Raw genomic sequence first — 18,326 nt, 5'->3', positions numbered from 1 at the left:
CTAACCTAAAATTGAAAGGGGAATATCATTTATTAAAAACATTTTAGAGGAGAGAACCAAGATGGCGGCATAAGGTATAGACCTGTGCGTGCTGCCTCCCACAACAACCTTGAAACCACCAACTATAAGACAAACAGCTATCATTCAGAACCATGGGAAAGCTGACCCAGTGGAAGTTCTACAACTGGAAGGAAAGAAAGAAGAGCATTGAGACTGAGTAGGATGTACAGAGGTGCCACGAACAGAGGTACGGAGTCGCACGCCAGGTGGGCTGCAACTGGATGCGCGGTTTTTTTCGATCGCAAGGGGTTACAAACTCTCGAATCCACTGAGCTTGTTTGGGGCGGGATTCTGAGGTCCCAGACCCCTATGGGGAGAGGCAGGGCGGCCTTGCAGTGGGTCGGAGAGCAAGGGTGGCTTTCTCGCGGAGCTGCTCGCCGGCACTTGGGGATGCGGAGACGTGGAGTCGTGGAGAGGCAAGGAGTCGCGGAGACGCCTTTGCTGTTTGCTCTGACCTGGTGATTCCCAGAGACCCCGCCCTACTCAATTTACATCCATGCCCAAGCTATGCCAGTGGCTCAAAAGGAACCACCTGCGCTTTTGCAGCCTAACCCAACAAATTGCAAATTTCAACTCCTCGCATCCATAAGGGTCACACTCAAGAAGCAGAATCAGGTTTGGAGGAAGCCGGAGCTGGACCCGGCTGGGCCGGCGACATGAAACCGCTGTACCAGCAAACGCACAAGCAGATCCACCAGATCCAATCTCACATGGGACGCCGGGAGACGGCAGACAAGCAGTCTGTGCACTTAGTAGAAAACGAAATCCAAGCAAGCATACCAGATATTCAACTAGCAAGAACGCCTGGAGATTTTGTCCAGCAAGGAGCCGCCCAACAAAAGACAGAATGCCAAACTTCATGTTGACCAGTTAAAGTATGATGTCCAGCACCTTTAGACTGCTCTCAGAAACTTCCAGCATTGATGATACACAAGGGAGCAGCAGGAGAGACAGCGAGAGGAGCTTCTGACTCGCACCTTCGCCCCCAATGTGGGATGCGGTGCCCCCTGCAAGACTGCGACAGCCCCTGTGAGGCTGCGATGGCCCCTGCGAGGCTGCAATGGCCCCTGGGAAGCCGGCAGAACTGCGCGAGCCACCCGGACGGCTTCGTCAACGGCCTGCAAACCAGAGCGCAGCCCCAAGCACAACTATCACCCAAAGGGCGAGAGGGGCGAGAGCAGCTGTAGTGTTGCTTTCTCCTCACTTTTGGTAGCGAAATCCTCATTTTAAACATAAGAGGACACATTATTTTAAAAAGCCGTTACGTGTCTCCGTACCCTTTCTGAGTAGAGCGTGAACAAGTCGCGAGAGACCTTTCCAAACACAGGGACACGTCGTGGATGGAAATAGCTACATTTTCCATGTGTATGACCTTTGACCCAGTGACAAAAAGCGTACACCTATGGATAAGGACAGTGGGGGGTAAGGGCAGAGGGTGGGGTGGGAACTGGATGGAGGGGAGCTATGGGGGTAAAAAAGGGGAACAACTGTAATAATCTGAACAATAAAGATTAAAAAAAAAAACAAACAAAAAAAAAAACATTTTATACTTCTGAATGGAAAACAAGTTCAATGTCATTGTTTTATATTCTATCAAGACTGTTTCCCGCCAAAACCGGTTTGGCTCAGTGGATGGAGCATTGGCCTGCGGACTGAAGGGTCCCAGGTTCGATTCCGGGCAGGGGCATGTGCCTGGGTTGCGGGCACGTCCCCAGTGGGGAGTGTGCAGGAAGCAGCTGGTCGATGTTTCTCTCTCATCGATGTTTCTGGCTCTCTATCTCTCTCCTTTCCTCTCTGTAAAAACTCAATAAAATATATTAAAAAAAAAAAAAAAAAAAAGACTGTTTCCCAACTACATTTAGTAACTATCACTTCAGAGTAAAGCCAGCTCTGGGGCTCACAGGCTAGTGGGACCTGTTAGAGGGTATGTGAGTCTGGGATCCAGATGAAAACAGGAGGTAAAACTAATGGGGCAATAATCAAAACTTGAGTCCTTAGAAAGAGTTGTATCTGGGGAAATGGTGGTGGTGGTGGAGCGGGGGAGGGATTGTTCCAGACCTTGTAGAAGTTGCTTCCATTGTTTTGGTGTTAATTCTAGCAGCTTGAGCTTCAAGTATGAGGCAAGGTATGAATTGGCAACGTAAAATAATTCACTTAAAGGAACTCCAGCAGCCAGAGAGAGGATTAACAAAGATTATATCTAGAACAAGTGACTTCAGTGAAATAGAACTATTGGAAGAGATAGATGACAACTTTAACAAGCAAAACAAATTATCCTGAGATTCTCAAGAGAGACAAAGCTATGTTTCTAATCATAGCATAAAAGAATTAAAAAGTGAGGGGAAAACTCTTCTATATATTAATTTGTGGGGAGGATGATTATTGTTGATACTCAAATTCATGGTCTGGGACACTAATTAGAGTATATCAAAACAGAAAAAAAATATAACTGAGAAAGAGCACATTGGGGAGATGCAATAACTAAAGGTATAATTGAGGAGAATTTCCCTGGTTTAAAGAAGGATTGAAAGAACCTACTGAGTTCCAGACTAGAAGGTTGGGGGTGGTTCAGAGACAAAAACACACACAAAACAAGCCGCTTACACAGGCAAAATGATCAGATAGATATGTGCTGGACTACTCAGTGTGACACTGGAGACTAGAAGGTAGTAAAATAACATCTACAGATTCTAAGAATACCTATTCCTAGACAAAATATAATTCACTTGTTATGGTGAAAGCAAGATATTTGCAGATATGTAGGAATTCAGTCCTCTGTTAGATAGAGGAAAGTTCTCAGTAAAGAGTTCTTACCAAATAATTCTAACAGAGACTTTAAGATGGTGCAGGAGAAGAAAAAACAGTGGTGAGCAAATTAATCTCACAGTCTATTTTATTAAATCTAAATGGGTAGTGGTAGAGAGACTGTATTTCCGCACATTCCTTTGTCCTCTGCATTTCCTGAAAATTTGCAGCTGATCCAGAAGCTTGATTAGATTTGGTTCTTGTCTCTGTGTCAAGACTAAAAGTGATATTCTGTTCTTTTAGTGGGAGGCATATAATTTCTGATTATCTATAAAGAATTTATTGAGCTGGGAAATTGGTGATATTCTATCATTTTTCATTTATAACTAAAACACATTATAAATGAAACATTTGGTTACTCAGTTCATACAGAAAAGGCAAGATAAATGTTTAATTTTCCTCTTTGTCAGTATGCAAGATAATGAATTGGTTCTCTATTACCTTCTGGAGGTGGAGGAGAATATCTCATTATCAGCTTGTATAATTCAATATGTAGGCTAGCTTTCAATCTGTTACAATTATTATCTTTATTGAAGCTCAAATTGTTTGGCAAGTGGGAGCAAAGATGGTCCCTGAGTGCTTTGACATGACCCTGTATATCTTTGACTGGTAAAGAAAGAAACAGTATTTTTTTGCTTGGTTTTGTTTTGCTTTGCTTTGCTTTGCTAATAAACCTCAGAATGTTGCTGTTCTTTTGCAAAGGTGGATTTTAGGGATCCATTCGTTTCCTTGGATATTGGGTAGTTAGTATGATCTTTTATGTTATTTGTTGGCAGATATGCCTTAGACTTTGTGTTACTTGCAAAGAATACTGGTTTTATTTTTTAGTATATGTGGAGTCTCAAGAAGAATCAGCATTTCCCAGCAACAGGTGTGGAAACATAAATTAAAATGGTTTATTCAATTAATAAAAATTTGAATATTTATTTTGGATCAATCTCCACAGTATGAACTCTTTGTAATCCAGACATTCACAAAAATGCCTATTTAACATTTCAGTAAATAAGTTCCAAGGATTGATTTTTAAACTTGATTTTTTTTCTTTCAGATCTGTCACGAAATCGCCTCTCAGAAATTCCCATAGAAACATGTCATTTTGTTTCTCTTGAAAATCTCAACTTATACCAAAATTGTATTCGGTATATACCAGAGGCAATTCTAAACCTACAAGCTCTAACATTCTTAAATATTAGGTAAGATGTTTCTTTTTTAAATATTTGATTTTATGTGATATTTTCAATTTTCTGCTCCTTTTTACTAAAGTTTACATTATCTTTTCATATCAGCAGTTTCTATACATGTTCTTAGGCTAAATTAACAGTATTTCCTATGTCCCTCTAGTTTCTCCCTCTGTCTTTGCAATAATTGACAAACTCTAATAGTCATTAACCTAATAGGCTTGCAGTGGTTCTCCAAATACTTCGTTTGGTTCTTGTGATTATATATTTTTATGTATTCGGTTCTGAATGTATAATTGCATTTCAACTCATGTACTCCATTTTTTTCACATCTTATAGAATTCTTTTGTTATTTTATTATTATAAGTTTTATTGGAGAAAATGAGCAAATGAAATATCCTTTGGAAATATTTTTATATGTAATCATTTTATTATACAGTTTACATATTTCTTTCTTTTTTTTTTTTTTAAATATATTTTATTGATTTTTTACAGAGAGGAAGGGAGAGAGATAGAGAGTTAGAAACATCTATGAGAGAGAAACATCGATCAGCTGCCTCCTGCACATCTCCCACTGGGGATGCGCCCGCAACCCAGGCACATGCCCCCGACCGGAATCGAACCTGGGACCCTTCAGTCCGCAAGCCGACGCTCTATCCACTGAGCCAAACCGGTTTCGGCTACAGTTTACATATTTCTAAAACTCATTTTGCCTCTTCGTATATAATGGAATGATTATGAGGGAAATATACCCTACTTTTCAGTCATTTTTTTTTTCTTAATATAAATTAACTTCAAGAAAATAATATATTGTACTATATAGCACTTTATTATTTACAAAGGTGTTTTATGGTACAAGGTAGAGAAGTTAGGATTCTCAATTTACAAATGAATCTATATAAGATGCAGATAGGTTAAATGCTATGCCTAAAAATTACAAAGCTCACAAGTGAGGAAATGTAGGCTAGGACTCAAATCTTAAATTCTATTTGTTCCTTGCAAGACTTACATTTGTTATTTTACTGTGTATAGAGTGGGAAAGATGGAAATTTTTTTCTTGAGTAATGGGCTCTGAATCTTCTTTTTTTCTACTTACCCATTTTAGTCGGAACCAACTGTCAACACTGCCAGTACATTTGTGTAATTTACCATTGAAAGTCTTAATTGCTAGTAATAACAAATTGGTCTCACTTCCAGAAGAAATTGGACATCTCAGACATTTAACAGAACTTGTAAGTTAATATTTTATTTTTTTATTGTTCCATATATATACATACACACACACACATACACATACATATATATATATCCCCATAGTTATACCCTATTCTTTCATATGGTAAAGATCCATTATTGCGGTTTATTTTTTAGTTATTTTCAAGTATTGATAATGAAATCTCACTGATTGATCAGTACTCAAGGGCTTCAGTACAGAATTAAGAAGGAACTGAAAGTACAAGTCTGACAGGCTCACATGGAATGGGGAAAGGTCATTAAGTTAGGTTCTAATCAATATTAAGTGATTTCTGTTATTAAACTTTTGAGGTATAAGTTAATTCATTTGAACTTTTCAAATTTAATCTTATTAATATCAATATTCCGATTTTTGGTTAACTCCCACAGGGCAGTGGTCAGCAAACTGCGGCTCGCGAGCCACATGTGGCTCTTTGGCCCCTTGAGTGTGGCTCTTCCACAAAATACCATGTGCGGGCATGCACGTATAGTGCGATTGAAACTTTGTGGCCCATGCACAGAAGTCGGTTTTCAGAAAGGAGATAGACGAAACAAGTATACAAGACGAGTGTGGATGGGAGAGTTGGAAGGGCTCGACCTCAGTGAACGTACCTCAGTCAGATTGAGGGTGTTTTTAGCAAAGGCCAGCTTAGGAGTACCCTAATTAAGTTAATAACAATGTACCTACCTATATAGTTTAAGTTTAAAAATTTGACTCTCAAAAAAAATTTTAATTGTGGTACTGTTGATATTTGGCTCTGTTGACTAATGAGTTTGCCGACCACTGGGTTAGCATAATGGACACCACAGAGGTCAGACTTATCTCTTTTTCCTTATATGCTATCTTTAAAACCTATCTCCCACTCTAAAGTAAGCTATTCTTTTTGTTTGTTTGTTTTAATATATCTCTATTGATTTCAAAGAAGAAGGGAGAGGGAGAGAGAGAAACATCAATGATGAGAGAGTGTCATTGATTAGCTGCCTTCTGCATGCTCCACACTAGGGATCGAGCCCACAACATGGGCATATCCCCTGACCAGGAATCGAACTGTGACCTCCTGGTTCATAGGTCAATGCTCGAGCCACACTGGCTAGGCAAGCTATTCTTTACTGCCTTCTATTTCTAAGACGTTTAACCCTCACCTACCACTCCTTTGTTACTCTTGAGTACTTTTGTTATGGGCATGGCAATAAGACTTTTTGAATCTCCACAGTAACATTATTAATTGAATACTATAATTATAGTTGAGGAAACTAGCACTCAGATAGGTTAAGGCCCAAGGTTCCATAATTGAAGTAGAATTTAAAACCACTGTACCTTAACTCCTAAGCCATGTTTCATATTTCTGAAATGGTCAGATGCAGTTATGCCCATTGAGATTTGGGAGTATAGTTCCATGTACGTTTATTAATAACTAGAGGCCCGGTGCATGAAATTCGTGCACGGGGGCGAGGGGGTGTGTGTGTCCCTCAGCCAAGCCTGCACCCTCTCCAATCTGGGACATCCCTCTCACAATCCAGGACTGCTGGCTCCCAACCGCTCGCGTGCCAGCCTCCCTGATTGCCCCTAACCGCTTCTGCCTGCCAGCCTGATCACCCCCTAACCACTCCCCTGCCAGCCTGATTGCTGCCTAACTGCTCCCCTGCTGGCCCGATTGCCCCTAACTGCCCTCTCCTGCAGGCCTGGTTGCCCCTCTCCTCCCCTGCAGGCCTGATCTCCCCCAACTGCCCTCCCCTGCTGGCCCGGTCACCCCTAACTTCCCTCCCTTGCCAGCCTGGTCACCCCTAACTGCCCTCCCCTGCTGGCCTGGTTGCCCCTAACTGTCCTCTCCTGCTGGCCTGGTTGCCCCCAACTGTCCTCCCCTGCAGGCCTGCCCCCCCCAAATGCCCTCCCCTGCAGGCCTGGTCCCCCCCAAATGCCCTCCCCTGCAGGCCTGGTCCCCCCCAAATGCCCTCCCCTGCAGGCCTGGTCCCCCCCAACTGCCCTCCCCTGCTGGCCTGGTTGCCCCCTACTGTCCTCCCCTGCAGGCCTGGTCCCCCCCCCCCCCAACTGTCCTCTCCTGCAGGCCTGGTTGCCCCTATCCTCCCCTGCAGGCCTGGTCTCCCCCAACTGCCCTCCCCTGCTGGCCCGGTCACCCCTAACTTCCCTCCCTTGCCAGCCTGGTCACCCTAACTGCCCTCCCCTGCCGGTCCAGTTGCCCCTAACTGCCCTCCCCTGCAAGCCTGCCCCCCCCAGATGCCCTCCCCTGCAGGCCTGGCACCCCCCAACTGCCCTCTCCTGCAGGCCTGGTCCCCCCCAACTGCCCTCCCCTGCAGGCCTGGTCCCCAGCAACTGTCCTCTCCTGCAGGCCTGGTCGCCTCCAACTGCCCTCCCCTGCAGGCCTGGTCCCCCCCAACTGCCCTCTCCTGCAGGCCTGCCCCCCCCCCCCCCCAATGCCCTCCCCTATAGGCCTGTTTCCCTCAACTGCCCTCCCCTGCAGGCCTGGTCATCCCCAGCTGCCCTCCCCTGTCAGTCTAGTCACCCCCAACTGCCCTCCCCTGCCAGCCTGGTCCCCCCCCCCCCCAACTGCCCTCCTCTGCAGGCCTGGTCCCTCCCAACTGCCCTCCCCTGCTGGCCTGATCGCCCACAGCTGCCCTCCTCTGCTGGCCATCTTTGACCACATGGGGGTGGCCATCTTGTGTGTTGGAGTGATGGTCAATTTTGCATGTTATCTCTTTATTATATAGGATAAAGATGAACTTCACAAAAAACAAACACTGTACACATATACTCTAATTGGACCACATATTAGCTGACTTTTTCAGGTAGATTATGACTAGAAAGGTCACGTAAAAATTCACAAATACATTAAAGCTAGAATCTAGATCACCCGTGGGCAAACTACGGCCCGCGGGCTGGATCCGGCCCGTTTGAAATGAATAAAACTAAAAAAAAAAAAAAAAAAGACCGTACCCTTTTATGTAATGATGTTTACTTTGAATTTATATTAGTTCACACAAACACTCCATCCATGCTTCTGTTCCGGCCCTCTGGTCCAGTTTAAGAACCCATTGTGGCCCTCGAGTCAAAAAGTTTGCCCACCTCTTATCTAGATACTAGACCACTATTTATTTTGAGCCAATTAGATCTAGGAAATAGTCCAAAAATGTATGTTTGTTTGCATTTCTTCAGAGCTTGGGTTAATAACATGAACTAATAGTAAGTTATACTCATGATTGAAATTCTGATTTTCAAATCTTTTAAACTTTCTTTTTCTACTTATTGAATCCTCAATACTTAAAATATAGATATGTCTTGCAAAAGGTACTTTAGATTTCTACCAGAGAGGTGAGTTAATATGCTATTACACAAATAGCTTGTGGCAGAGTAACAATTAGTAATCTTAAACTTACTAATTCATATTTGATGGTCTTTCTGCACCATTCTTACTCACTTCTGAGTGAAAGTAAACTATCTTTCAACATATACTTTTTCTGAGAGAAATTTTATAGATTGCTATTACCTCTGGCTCAGGCTCAGTTTTCCAACCCTTTCAATTTCTTTTAGAACTCTTTTAACTTTTATGCCTAGAGTATTAGACTAAGAAGTCTAGCTTCTGATTCTACTTCTGTCACTAATTGATAGAAAAATAAAAGTAAAATTTTTTTTCTAAAAATGTTTGGGAAAATTTAAAAATAATATTTGAAGCTTGTTGAATTTTTTGATAAGTGGTCTTTTCTAATAGTAAATCTGTTAATATATTTTTTACTCCTATATTAGAGGAATTTTAAGTGTTAATGTGGCATCTTGATACTTACTAACCTAGGCAGCTACACATGGGTATATAAATTATTCTGGCTGGCCTCAGAATTATGGAATCCTGGATATATCAGGATTGGAACCTAAAGTCATCTCTTTTTAGAACCAGTGGAATCAGAATCAAGCTATTACCAAGATACCAGAAGGCCTACCTAATACATATATTGGAACCTGGTTGATCAGATGCTAATAAAGCAGTATCTATTTTTCCATATCCTTTTGAGTTATGTGTACTTTGTCATTTCTCCTCACTTTGAGTTTGATAGGAATGATATGAATCATCGTCAATGTATTTTTATTTTATACTAGAGGCCCGGTGCATGAAATTCGTGCACTGGTTGGAGGGGGTGTCCCTCAGCCTGGCCTGCGCCCTCTTGCAGTCTGGGAGCCCTTGGAGGCAGGAAAGGCTCCAGCCACCGCCGCTGCGTTCACCAGCTGTAAACCCAGCTTCTGGGTGAGCGACGCTCCCCCTGTGAGAGTGCACTGACCACCAGGGTGCAGCTCCTGTGTTGAGCGCCTGCCCCCTGGTGGTCAGTGCGCATCATAGCAATTGGTCGTTCTGCTGTTTGGTCAATTTACATATTAGCCGTCTATTATATAGGATTTTTGAACAGTTGAACTGGTATTTTAAAAATATGATTTTTAAAAGTGTATGTGGAATTTTTATTTTTAAAATTGATTTGAGAGAGAGAGAGAGAGAGAGATCGCTTTGTTGTTCCACTTAAACTTTCTGTATGTGCCCTGACTAGGGATCGATCCTGCAACCTTGGCATATCAGGATGATGCTCTAACCAACTGAGCTAGCTTTCCAGGGCTTGAAAATAGGGGGACCCTTTCCCCCTCCCCACGTGGGAGTCCATTCTGTGGGACTCTTTTCCCCTCCCCACGTGGGAGTCTGTACTTGTTCTTTAATAAATCTCCACCTTTGCTATACCATCTTCTGTTGTGGATTCATTCTTCGACTCTGGTGGACAAAGAATCTCCAGTTAAAAAATTCTGTATCAGAAAGAACACAGGCCAGTAAGCCAGGACAAGTGGAATAGGGAAACTGTGATGGTTAAGTAGCAGTTTGGAGCCATCTAGTAAATACTATCTCCCCTAAACCAAGGACTCTTACAAGTAAATGATTTGCCCTAACCGGTTTGGCTCAGTGGAAAGAGCGTCGGCTTGTGGACTGAAGGGTCCCAGGTTCGATTTCAATCAAGGCCAACAACCAGGGTTGTGGGCTCAATCCCCAGTGTGGAGCGTGCAGGAGGCAAAGGCAACCAATCAATGATTCTCTTTTCGCATTGATGTTTCTAACTCTCTCTTCCCCTTCCTTTCCTCTCTGAAATCAATAAAAATATATTTATTAAAAAAAAGAAAATAGGATATTCTTTCAAATAATTTTATCGTAACTTTTATCATTTTTTCTCCTAGCTTTATTAGAACAATATAAAATAAAATATTGCCCTACATAGATGCATTTATACTTTTTCCTTTTTTACCTTTTCACCTGCATTTTTATTGATCTGATATTCTATGCTTACCTGCTTCTTAAATCATTTAATTTTAATTCTCATAAAATTAATGTAGATATATGTAAAATGTATAGAATCAGTCAGAAGACTACATTTTTATAATTAAGTGCCATTACAAACTATGGGATTATTCTTGGACACAGAATCATAATTTTTTTATAACCAGGAGGGACTGCAAGTATCTTGTCCAACCTCATTTTACAGATAGTTTAAAGCAGGCAAGTTTGGAATTTTAAAATAATTATTTTGTATCTTTTTGAAATAGGACGTGAGCTGCAATGAAATTCAAACAATACCTTCTCAAATTGGTAATTTGGAGGCCTTGAGAGACCTCAACCTCAGAAGAAATCACTTAGTGCGTTTGCCAGAAGGTAAGAAACTGAAAAATTGTTTTATTATTATTTATCTTTTTACTTTAAAGATCGCTGAGATTGATTGGCATAACAAAAATGTATGGAGTTACATCCAATGTTTGAGAAGTAATGGTTTACTTAATATGTTATCTCTTCCATTGTGAATTTTAAAAGGTAGACTCTTCAGTGATAAGTTCCAATAACTGTTCACCAGTGATTGTATTTTTAAATCCTGTCAACTGATGTAATTGATGACTCAGGGTTGGGTCACTGGAAGTTTCAGTAAGCATAACTACTTGGGAGCACATATAACATTTTTGATAGGGGATAGTTTAGTAAAATGAAAAACATTCCTGTAATTAGCTCTGACTTAAAAATGGACTTTACTTGAACTTAATAACTTTATTCTTCATTGGAAATGTTCAAATAGAGGCTAATTAACCACTTGGAGATGATGTATAGAAGAGTGAATAATGAATAGAGTGGGAGACTACAGTAGGAGACTGACTATAAGCTCTGGTGTATGTATTTTTTAATATATTTTATTGATTTTTTACTGAGAGGAAGGGAGAGGGATAGAGAGTTAGAAACATCGATGAGAAAGAAACATCGATCAGCCGCCTCCTGCACACTCCCCACCGGGGATGTGCCCGCAACCAAGGTACATGCCCTTGACTGGAATCGAACCCAGGACCCTTGAGTCCGCAGGCTGATGCTCTATCCACTGAGCCAAACCAGTCAGGGCTCTGGTGTATGTATTTGAATGATAAAAATGATTAAACAAATTAGTGTAATTAGCATTCTTTTTTTTAAATATATCTTATTGATTTTTTACAGAGAGGAAAGGAGAGGAATAGAGTCAGAAACATCGATGAGAGAGAAACATCGATCAGCTGCCTCCTGCACGCCCCCTACTGGGGATGTGCCCGCAACCAAGGTACATGCCCTTGACCAGAATCGAACCTGGGACCCTTCAGTCCGCAGGCTGATGCTCTGTCCACTGAGCCAAACTGGTCAGGGCAGCAATCTTTTAAAAATACAAATTCATGAAATAAGAAGCTATAAAAGAAAGTGAAAATAAGAAGAATCATTAATTTATTAGATCAGATATTTCTTTAATTTTATTATGGAAAATTTCCCATATATAAGTGAGAGAGCACAATGAATCACCCAGCTACAGTAGTCATCAGCTCATCTGTATGCCCACCCACTTTCCCTTACTTTACCCTCTAGATTAATTTGAAACGACTTACAGAAATTCATCTGTAAACATTTCAGAATGCTTATCAAAAAGATAAGGAATATTCAGAAGGTATTTGTATGACAATTATTCTCTAGATTCTTTGACAAAAATGACTTCTAATGTATAGTAAGTATTGAATTAACTAATGATGCTTTTGCTTTACTGTATAGTCCAAATGTTTACACCATTTGATCCAGTATATTTACTGGATATTAAATTTTATACAGCAGTATGAAATTTAGTTCTAACATACTAGTGTGGCTTTGTCATTTTGGATCCCAAGTAAACATCTCCAAAAGTGACTTGCCAGTCCAATTTAATACACTTACTGCAACCACACTACCCCAAAATCCTGCTTATCTTTCCTCTCACTAGACTTGTATCTTCAGGGCCTTCATTTTTTCCTAGTTCTGCTTTCTATCACCTCTGGAATGTGAATGAAGGCCTCAGCAGAACTGACCAAAGTCATGACCCGGGGCCTTGTAACCCCAAATTTTTATTTAGGATTACCCCTCAACTCAGGACCCATCTACTATGGTTGATCTTTAAAGGCTTACTAAATAAGTCTGTAATAATACTGCCTTAATGTGAAATCAATTAATGGAAACAGTGGATTTTAGTGAAAATGAAAATTTGAGGTTTCAGATGACAACTACAGTTTAATAGTTTTATCATCTAATATGTTCCTAAGTCATATTTTGAATGCATATTACCAAGAAAATTGTGAATTTAACAAATAGTTTCAAAAAAATTTTTTTAAATCAGTTTATATTGTAACCTCACCATATTCAGTTAAACTGAGATAGCCAGAAAACTTGATTTCAAGTTAGTGTGGAAGTTCATGTTAATTAGGTGGTCTCTAACATAATTCAGTAGATAAAATATTGTATCCTTTGTTATATTGCCATTTTGATTTTAACTAATTATAATTTTTAGCAAATAATATCCAAGAAGTCATCTACACTAATAAAAGAGAATGATGCAAATTGACTGTACCTTTGTGATGCCCACCAGCCAATCAGGAGTGAGTATGCAAATTAACCCAACAAAGATGGCAGGTTAATTTGCATACACAGGCGCCAAGTGGCCGGGGGCAAGGTGGCTGCTTGCGCGCTCGCTGGCACCAAGCAGCCTGGGTTCTGGGGACAGACGTCCTTGGGACTCAGGCCGCTCTGAGCCTGTAGGCCCATGTGTAGGCCCAGAACAGCCGCAGTCCTGGAAGGACCCCTGGCCACACCAGGCCTACGCGTGCAGGCACGAAGCAGCCGGGGGCGGGGCAGGAACGCCCTCCGCATCGCCATGGCAGGCATGTGGGCAGAGCGCACATGCTGAGCGGCCAAGGGGCGGGGCGGAACACCCACCGTGCGACACGGAGGGCGTTCCCACCCGCCAGCCACTCCGGGCCTATGCATGCAGGCGCCGAGTGGCTGTGAGGGTTCCCACCCCCCTGGCTGCTCCAAGCCTACCCGCGCAGGCGCCGAGCAGCCTGGGTTCTGGGGACGCCACTGGAGTGTCCGGTCCTGTCAGCCCGGCCAGGGGGTGGCTGAAGTTCCCAGTCCTTTGTGTTTCTGCAGCCCCAGGACTGGAAATGAAAACCAAGAGTGTGGGGAGCACCAGGAATTCTGGGAATCATAGTTGTGGTGGCAGCCCCTGGCCGGTGGTGGCAGCCCCTGGCCGGAAGTGGAAGCCCAGAGCATGGGAAGCACCAGGAATGCTGGGAATCGTAGTTCTGGTGGCAGACGCATTGTGGGATTTCCTAGACACTCGCAGTGGTTCTCAACCTTCCTAATGCTGTGACCCTTTAATACAGTTCCTCATGTTGTGGTGACCCCCAACCATAAAATTATTTTCGTTGCTACTTCATAACTGTACTTTTGCTACTGTTATGAATCGTAAAGTAAATATCTGATACTAGAGGACTGGTGCACAAAAATTTGTGCACTCGGCGGGGGGGTTATCCCTCAGCCCAGCCTGCACCCATTTGTAGTCCAGGGCCCCTTGGGGGCTGTCCACCTGTTGACTTAGGCCCATTCCCCAGGGGATCAGGCCTAAGCTTGCAGTCAGACATCCTTCTGGCAGCCAGGGAGCCCTCGGGGGATTTCCGACTAAAGGCTTAGGCCCCCAAGGGATCGGGCCTAAACCGTTAGTTGGACGTTCTTAGTGCTGCCACAGAGGTGGGAGAGGCTCCTGCCACCACCTCTGTGCTGGCCAGCCATGAGCCAGCTTTTGGCTGAGTGGCACTCCCTATGTGGAAATGCACTGACCACCAGGGGGCAGCTCCTACATTGAGCGTCTGCCCCCTGGTGGCCAGTCGCATCATAGCAACGGGCCATTCTGCTTTTCAGTCAATTTGCATATTAGCCTTTCATTATTATTATATAGGATGTCTCTATTTCCCCCCTTTTTCCCCCTCTACCCAGCTCTTGCCCCCCACTTCTCTCTGGCCATCACCATACTGTTGTCTGTGCCCATGGGTTGTGCATATATTTTCTTTGGCTAATCCCTTCTTTAAATACACTTCTTTAAATTTTTATTTTCAGATAAGTGCTTATAACTGCACTATTATATATTTTCTATTATATCATTTAGAATTAAGATTTTTTTAATTGTACCCTTATAAATTTTAGCACAATTTAATAAATTATGCTAGAAGCAATTAGGAGATTTTTCATGTAATGCAGATACATTTCAATTAATATTTTATTAATTTTTAATTTTTTTAATATTTTAATTTGTAATAATCTCATACATGTAAAAAAAAACCTATAAAATACTACAGCATATTGTATGTACCCTTCACCCAGTTTCTTAGGTGTTAATAATTTAAACATAACCATTATACAACTAACAAAATTTGGAATATATTTTTCTTATAATCTCTTTACTGTTACTTAATCCATTTACTTTTTGTTAATCTTCACCCAAGGATATTTTTCCATTGAATTTTAGATAGAGTGAAGGGAAAGGGAGAGATACATTGATTGGTTGCCTCCTGGACATGCTCTGATAGGGACTGGGGATCAAGCCAGCAACTGAGGTACATTCCCTTGACTGGAATCTAACCTGGGACCCTTCAGTCCAAGGGCTAATGCTCTACCCACTGAGCAAAACAGGCTGCAGCTTAATTCATTTACTTTTAATCTATATGTGTCTTTATATTTATTTATTTATTATTTTTTAAAATATATTTTATTGATTTTTTTACAGAGAGGAAGGGATAGAGATAGAGAGTTAGAAACATCAATGAGAGAGAAACATCGATCAGCTGCCTCCTGCACACCCGCTATTGGGGATGTGCCGGCAACCAAGGTACATGTCCTTGACCGGAATCGAACTTGGGACCTTTCAGTCCGTGCTGGGGTCCAACCCCAGCAGGTCCAGGGGTCCCCAAAGGTGTGAACGGAGTCAGCAAAGAAGGAAGGACACGGAGACACCGTTCAGTTGATCAGCAGCCTAGCCAGGATCTCTAGCCAAGTTCTGGTCTATATGTGTCTTTATATTTAAAGTGGGTCTTGTTTTTGATTCACCCCCATAATCTGTCTTTTAATTGGTGCATTTATGCCACTGACTTTCAGAGTGCTTCCTGATAGAGTTACTGCCATATCTGGCGGCTCCTGGAGCTTCCTGGGGCTTGCAGGGCCGGCGTGCCTGTGGCCCGGGACCAGATTGGGTCCCGGGCGGCAGGCAAGCAGCTTCTGGCATCGCCCATGGGGGCCTGGATGGCGGCTGGCGCTGGCGGCTCGCACTGTCCCACCGTGCCTGCCGTATGCAAATTAGACACCATCTTTGTTGGTGGTTAATTTGCATATCTCACTGATTAGCCAGTGGGAGGCATAGCAAAGGTAAGGTCAGTTACCAAGTTTGGCTGTTATTAGATAGGATGCTATATGTGTTTTCCGATGGTCGCGACCCACAGGTGAGAACCGCTGCGAGCAAAGTGAGCCTGGAGCAAGTTATTGTTGTGGGTGGGGGATGGAGGGAAAGCAAAGGTGAGAAACATAAGTCAGAGTGTTGAGGAAAAATTAAAAGGAAGATATCCTGCAACTTCTAGGAAATCTCCACCAATGGAGCAAAGAAAAAAAAAGACCTCTATTACTCTGTGAGCACCAAACCAAACTGGGTTGGGGTCTCAGACAATTCGCTCATATGATTGCAAAGACAGACAGAAACTCCCAGATGGGAGAGGGCTCCCCTGAGGGCTCCCAGATTGGAGAGGGTGCAGGTCGGGCTGAGGGACCCACCCCCTGTGCACAAATCTTCGTGCACTGGGACCCTAGTATACAAATAATATCGAAAAGCTTAAAATAAATAATAGCATTTACCCTGCCTCAATTATCCCCTTCCCCAATTTAAAGGGCCAGAAGTACCTACCTTCAATTCCTTTGACACTTTTTACTGGTATTTGTTGACATATTTCTAATTATGTGCTTTTACAGTTATTGCTGGATTTATCAACTTTGACACATTAGTTTTCTGTAATGGTAGATGAGGATTTAACTTTCTTACATTATTACCATTATATCTTTACTTCCCTCTTTGTATTTTCACAGTGTGATTTTTATCATAACTTTTGATTAAATTGTTATTCATTGTGTACATTATTATAATGATATAAATATTGTTCCCTGCCAATTAAAATAATGTACTCTGATTTCATTTTCTTCCTTGTATATCTTATTTTTATTGTGGTTTTTTTTTCTAGAGTTAGTAATTTCTCTGTTTCTTTTCATTTGTTTTCTTATTTAGGTAACTATGGTTAATTCCTCCCTCTTTTTCCAGCATCCTTATTAGTCAAACCAATGAGATTACCTATCATATTTTTATTCCCTGCTTATCTCCCTATTGAGCCTTTACTCCTTCTCTTCCAATGTGGACTGGTTGTTCTCTTATTGCTGCCCAGCTTTCTTCGTTCTGTATTGAATACTCTTATTCCTGGATTCCATGTCTTTCTCTTTATTACTTTTTTAAAAATTTCAGCTTTATTAAGGTATGATTGACAAATAATTCCTCTTTCTTACCTTACTCCCTCATTTTGCTGGAGGGCATCTTCTGGTAGTTTCATGAGAATGTGTTATAGGAAAACTTATTTTTTTTCTTTAATCCTCATTGAGGAATGAGACTATTTTTTTTTTTTTTTTGAATTTTTGTGAGTTTATTTGAGCCAAACTGTCGACATATGCCGGGAAGCAGAACCTCAACGAATTGAGATAGTGCTCCTGAGGAATGAGACTATTTTTTTCCATTGATTTTAGAGAAAGTGCAAGGCATGGAGGAGGGGCAGAGAGAGAGAAAGAAAGAGAAACATCAGTGTGAGAGAGATACATTGACTGGTTGCCTTCCACGTGCCCAGGGATTGAACCTGCAATTAGGTGCACAGGCCAACACTCTAATCATTGAGCAGCGCTGGCCAGGGCAGGAAAACATTTTTTAAATTGATTTCTTATTTATTTTATTTTTATATTACTTATTTATTTTAGGAAAACATTTTTTGATACTTCACTTGGAAAGATACATCTTTATCCTATACTTACCCTTCATTAATAATTTGGTTATAGATTCTAGATTGAAAATTATTTCCTCTCAGGATTTTCAGGTCTTTTTCACTTTTAGCTTTCAGTGCTAAAAATTAATGGTTGAAAATTTGATGCTGTTCCTAATTCCAGTCCATTATTTGTGACACATTGTTTTTCTCTTGGGGAGATTTTAAGATCTTCCCTTTTTTCATATGCTCTGAAAGTTATATGATGATGTGCCAGAGTATGAGTTTTTTTACTTTGTGGGCCTCTTTCCAAACCAGAGATTCACATCTTTAGTTCTGGAAAATTGTTTTACACCTTTTTTTAAAAATCTTTTTTTTTTATTATTATATAGTAAAATTGACTTCTTAGGGGGGTATAGTACAGTTGCATGAATTTTAACTTATTTTTTATGCAACCACCACCATAGTCAAGATACCTAAATATCCCATCACTTCAAAAAAAGCTCCTTTTTTTAATTACACTCACCCCTCACCTATTTTGTTCTCCATAGTTTGTCTTTTCTAAAATGTCAGATAAATGGAATCATATATGCATTTTCATGTTGATTTCTTTCACCCAATTTGAAACCTTCCCATGTTTGTTTTTTCACTTTTCA

General features: G+C 41.4%; 1 protein-coding gene across 11 annotated transcripts in view; it reads left to right on the top strand.

The window, feature by feature from the left end:
* The window catches only part of LRCH3 (leucine rich repeats and calponin homology domain containing 3), a 122,081-nt gene that overhangs the window by 35,537 nt on the left and 68,218 nt on the right, over nucleotides 1-18,326 (top strand). For all 11 annotated transcript variants that reach the window (XM_036352696.1, XM_036352698.1, XM_036352689.1 and 8 more), the window contains exons 2-4: nucleotides 3,914-4,058; nucleotides 5,149-5,275; nucleotides 10,861-10,966. In XM_036352696.1, coding sequence (XP_036208589.1) covers nucleotides 3,914-4,058; nucleotides 5,149-5,275; nucleotides 10,861-10,966 — 378 coding nt within the window. The remainder of the gene's footprint in view (nucleotides 1-3,913; nucleotides 4,059-5,148; nucleotides 5,276-10,860; nucleotides 10,967-18,326) is intronic.

Source organism: Myotis myotis, unplaced genomic scaffold (assembly GCF_014108235.1).
Source record: "Myotis myotis isolate mMyoMyo1 unplaced genomic scaffold, mMyoMyo1.p scaffold_m19_p_2, whole genome shotgun sequence".
Lineage (NCBI taxonomy): Eukaryota > Metazoa > Chordata > Mammalia > Chiroptera > Vespertilionidae > Myotis > Myotis myotis.
Note: the sequence above shows the minus strand (reverse complement) of the source record. Positions and strands in the feature narration are given on the sequence as shown.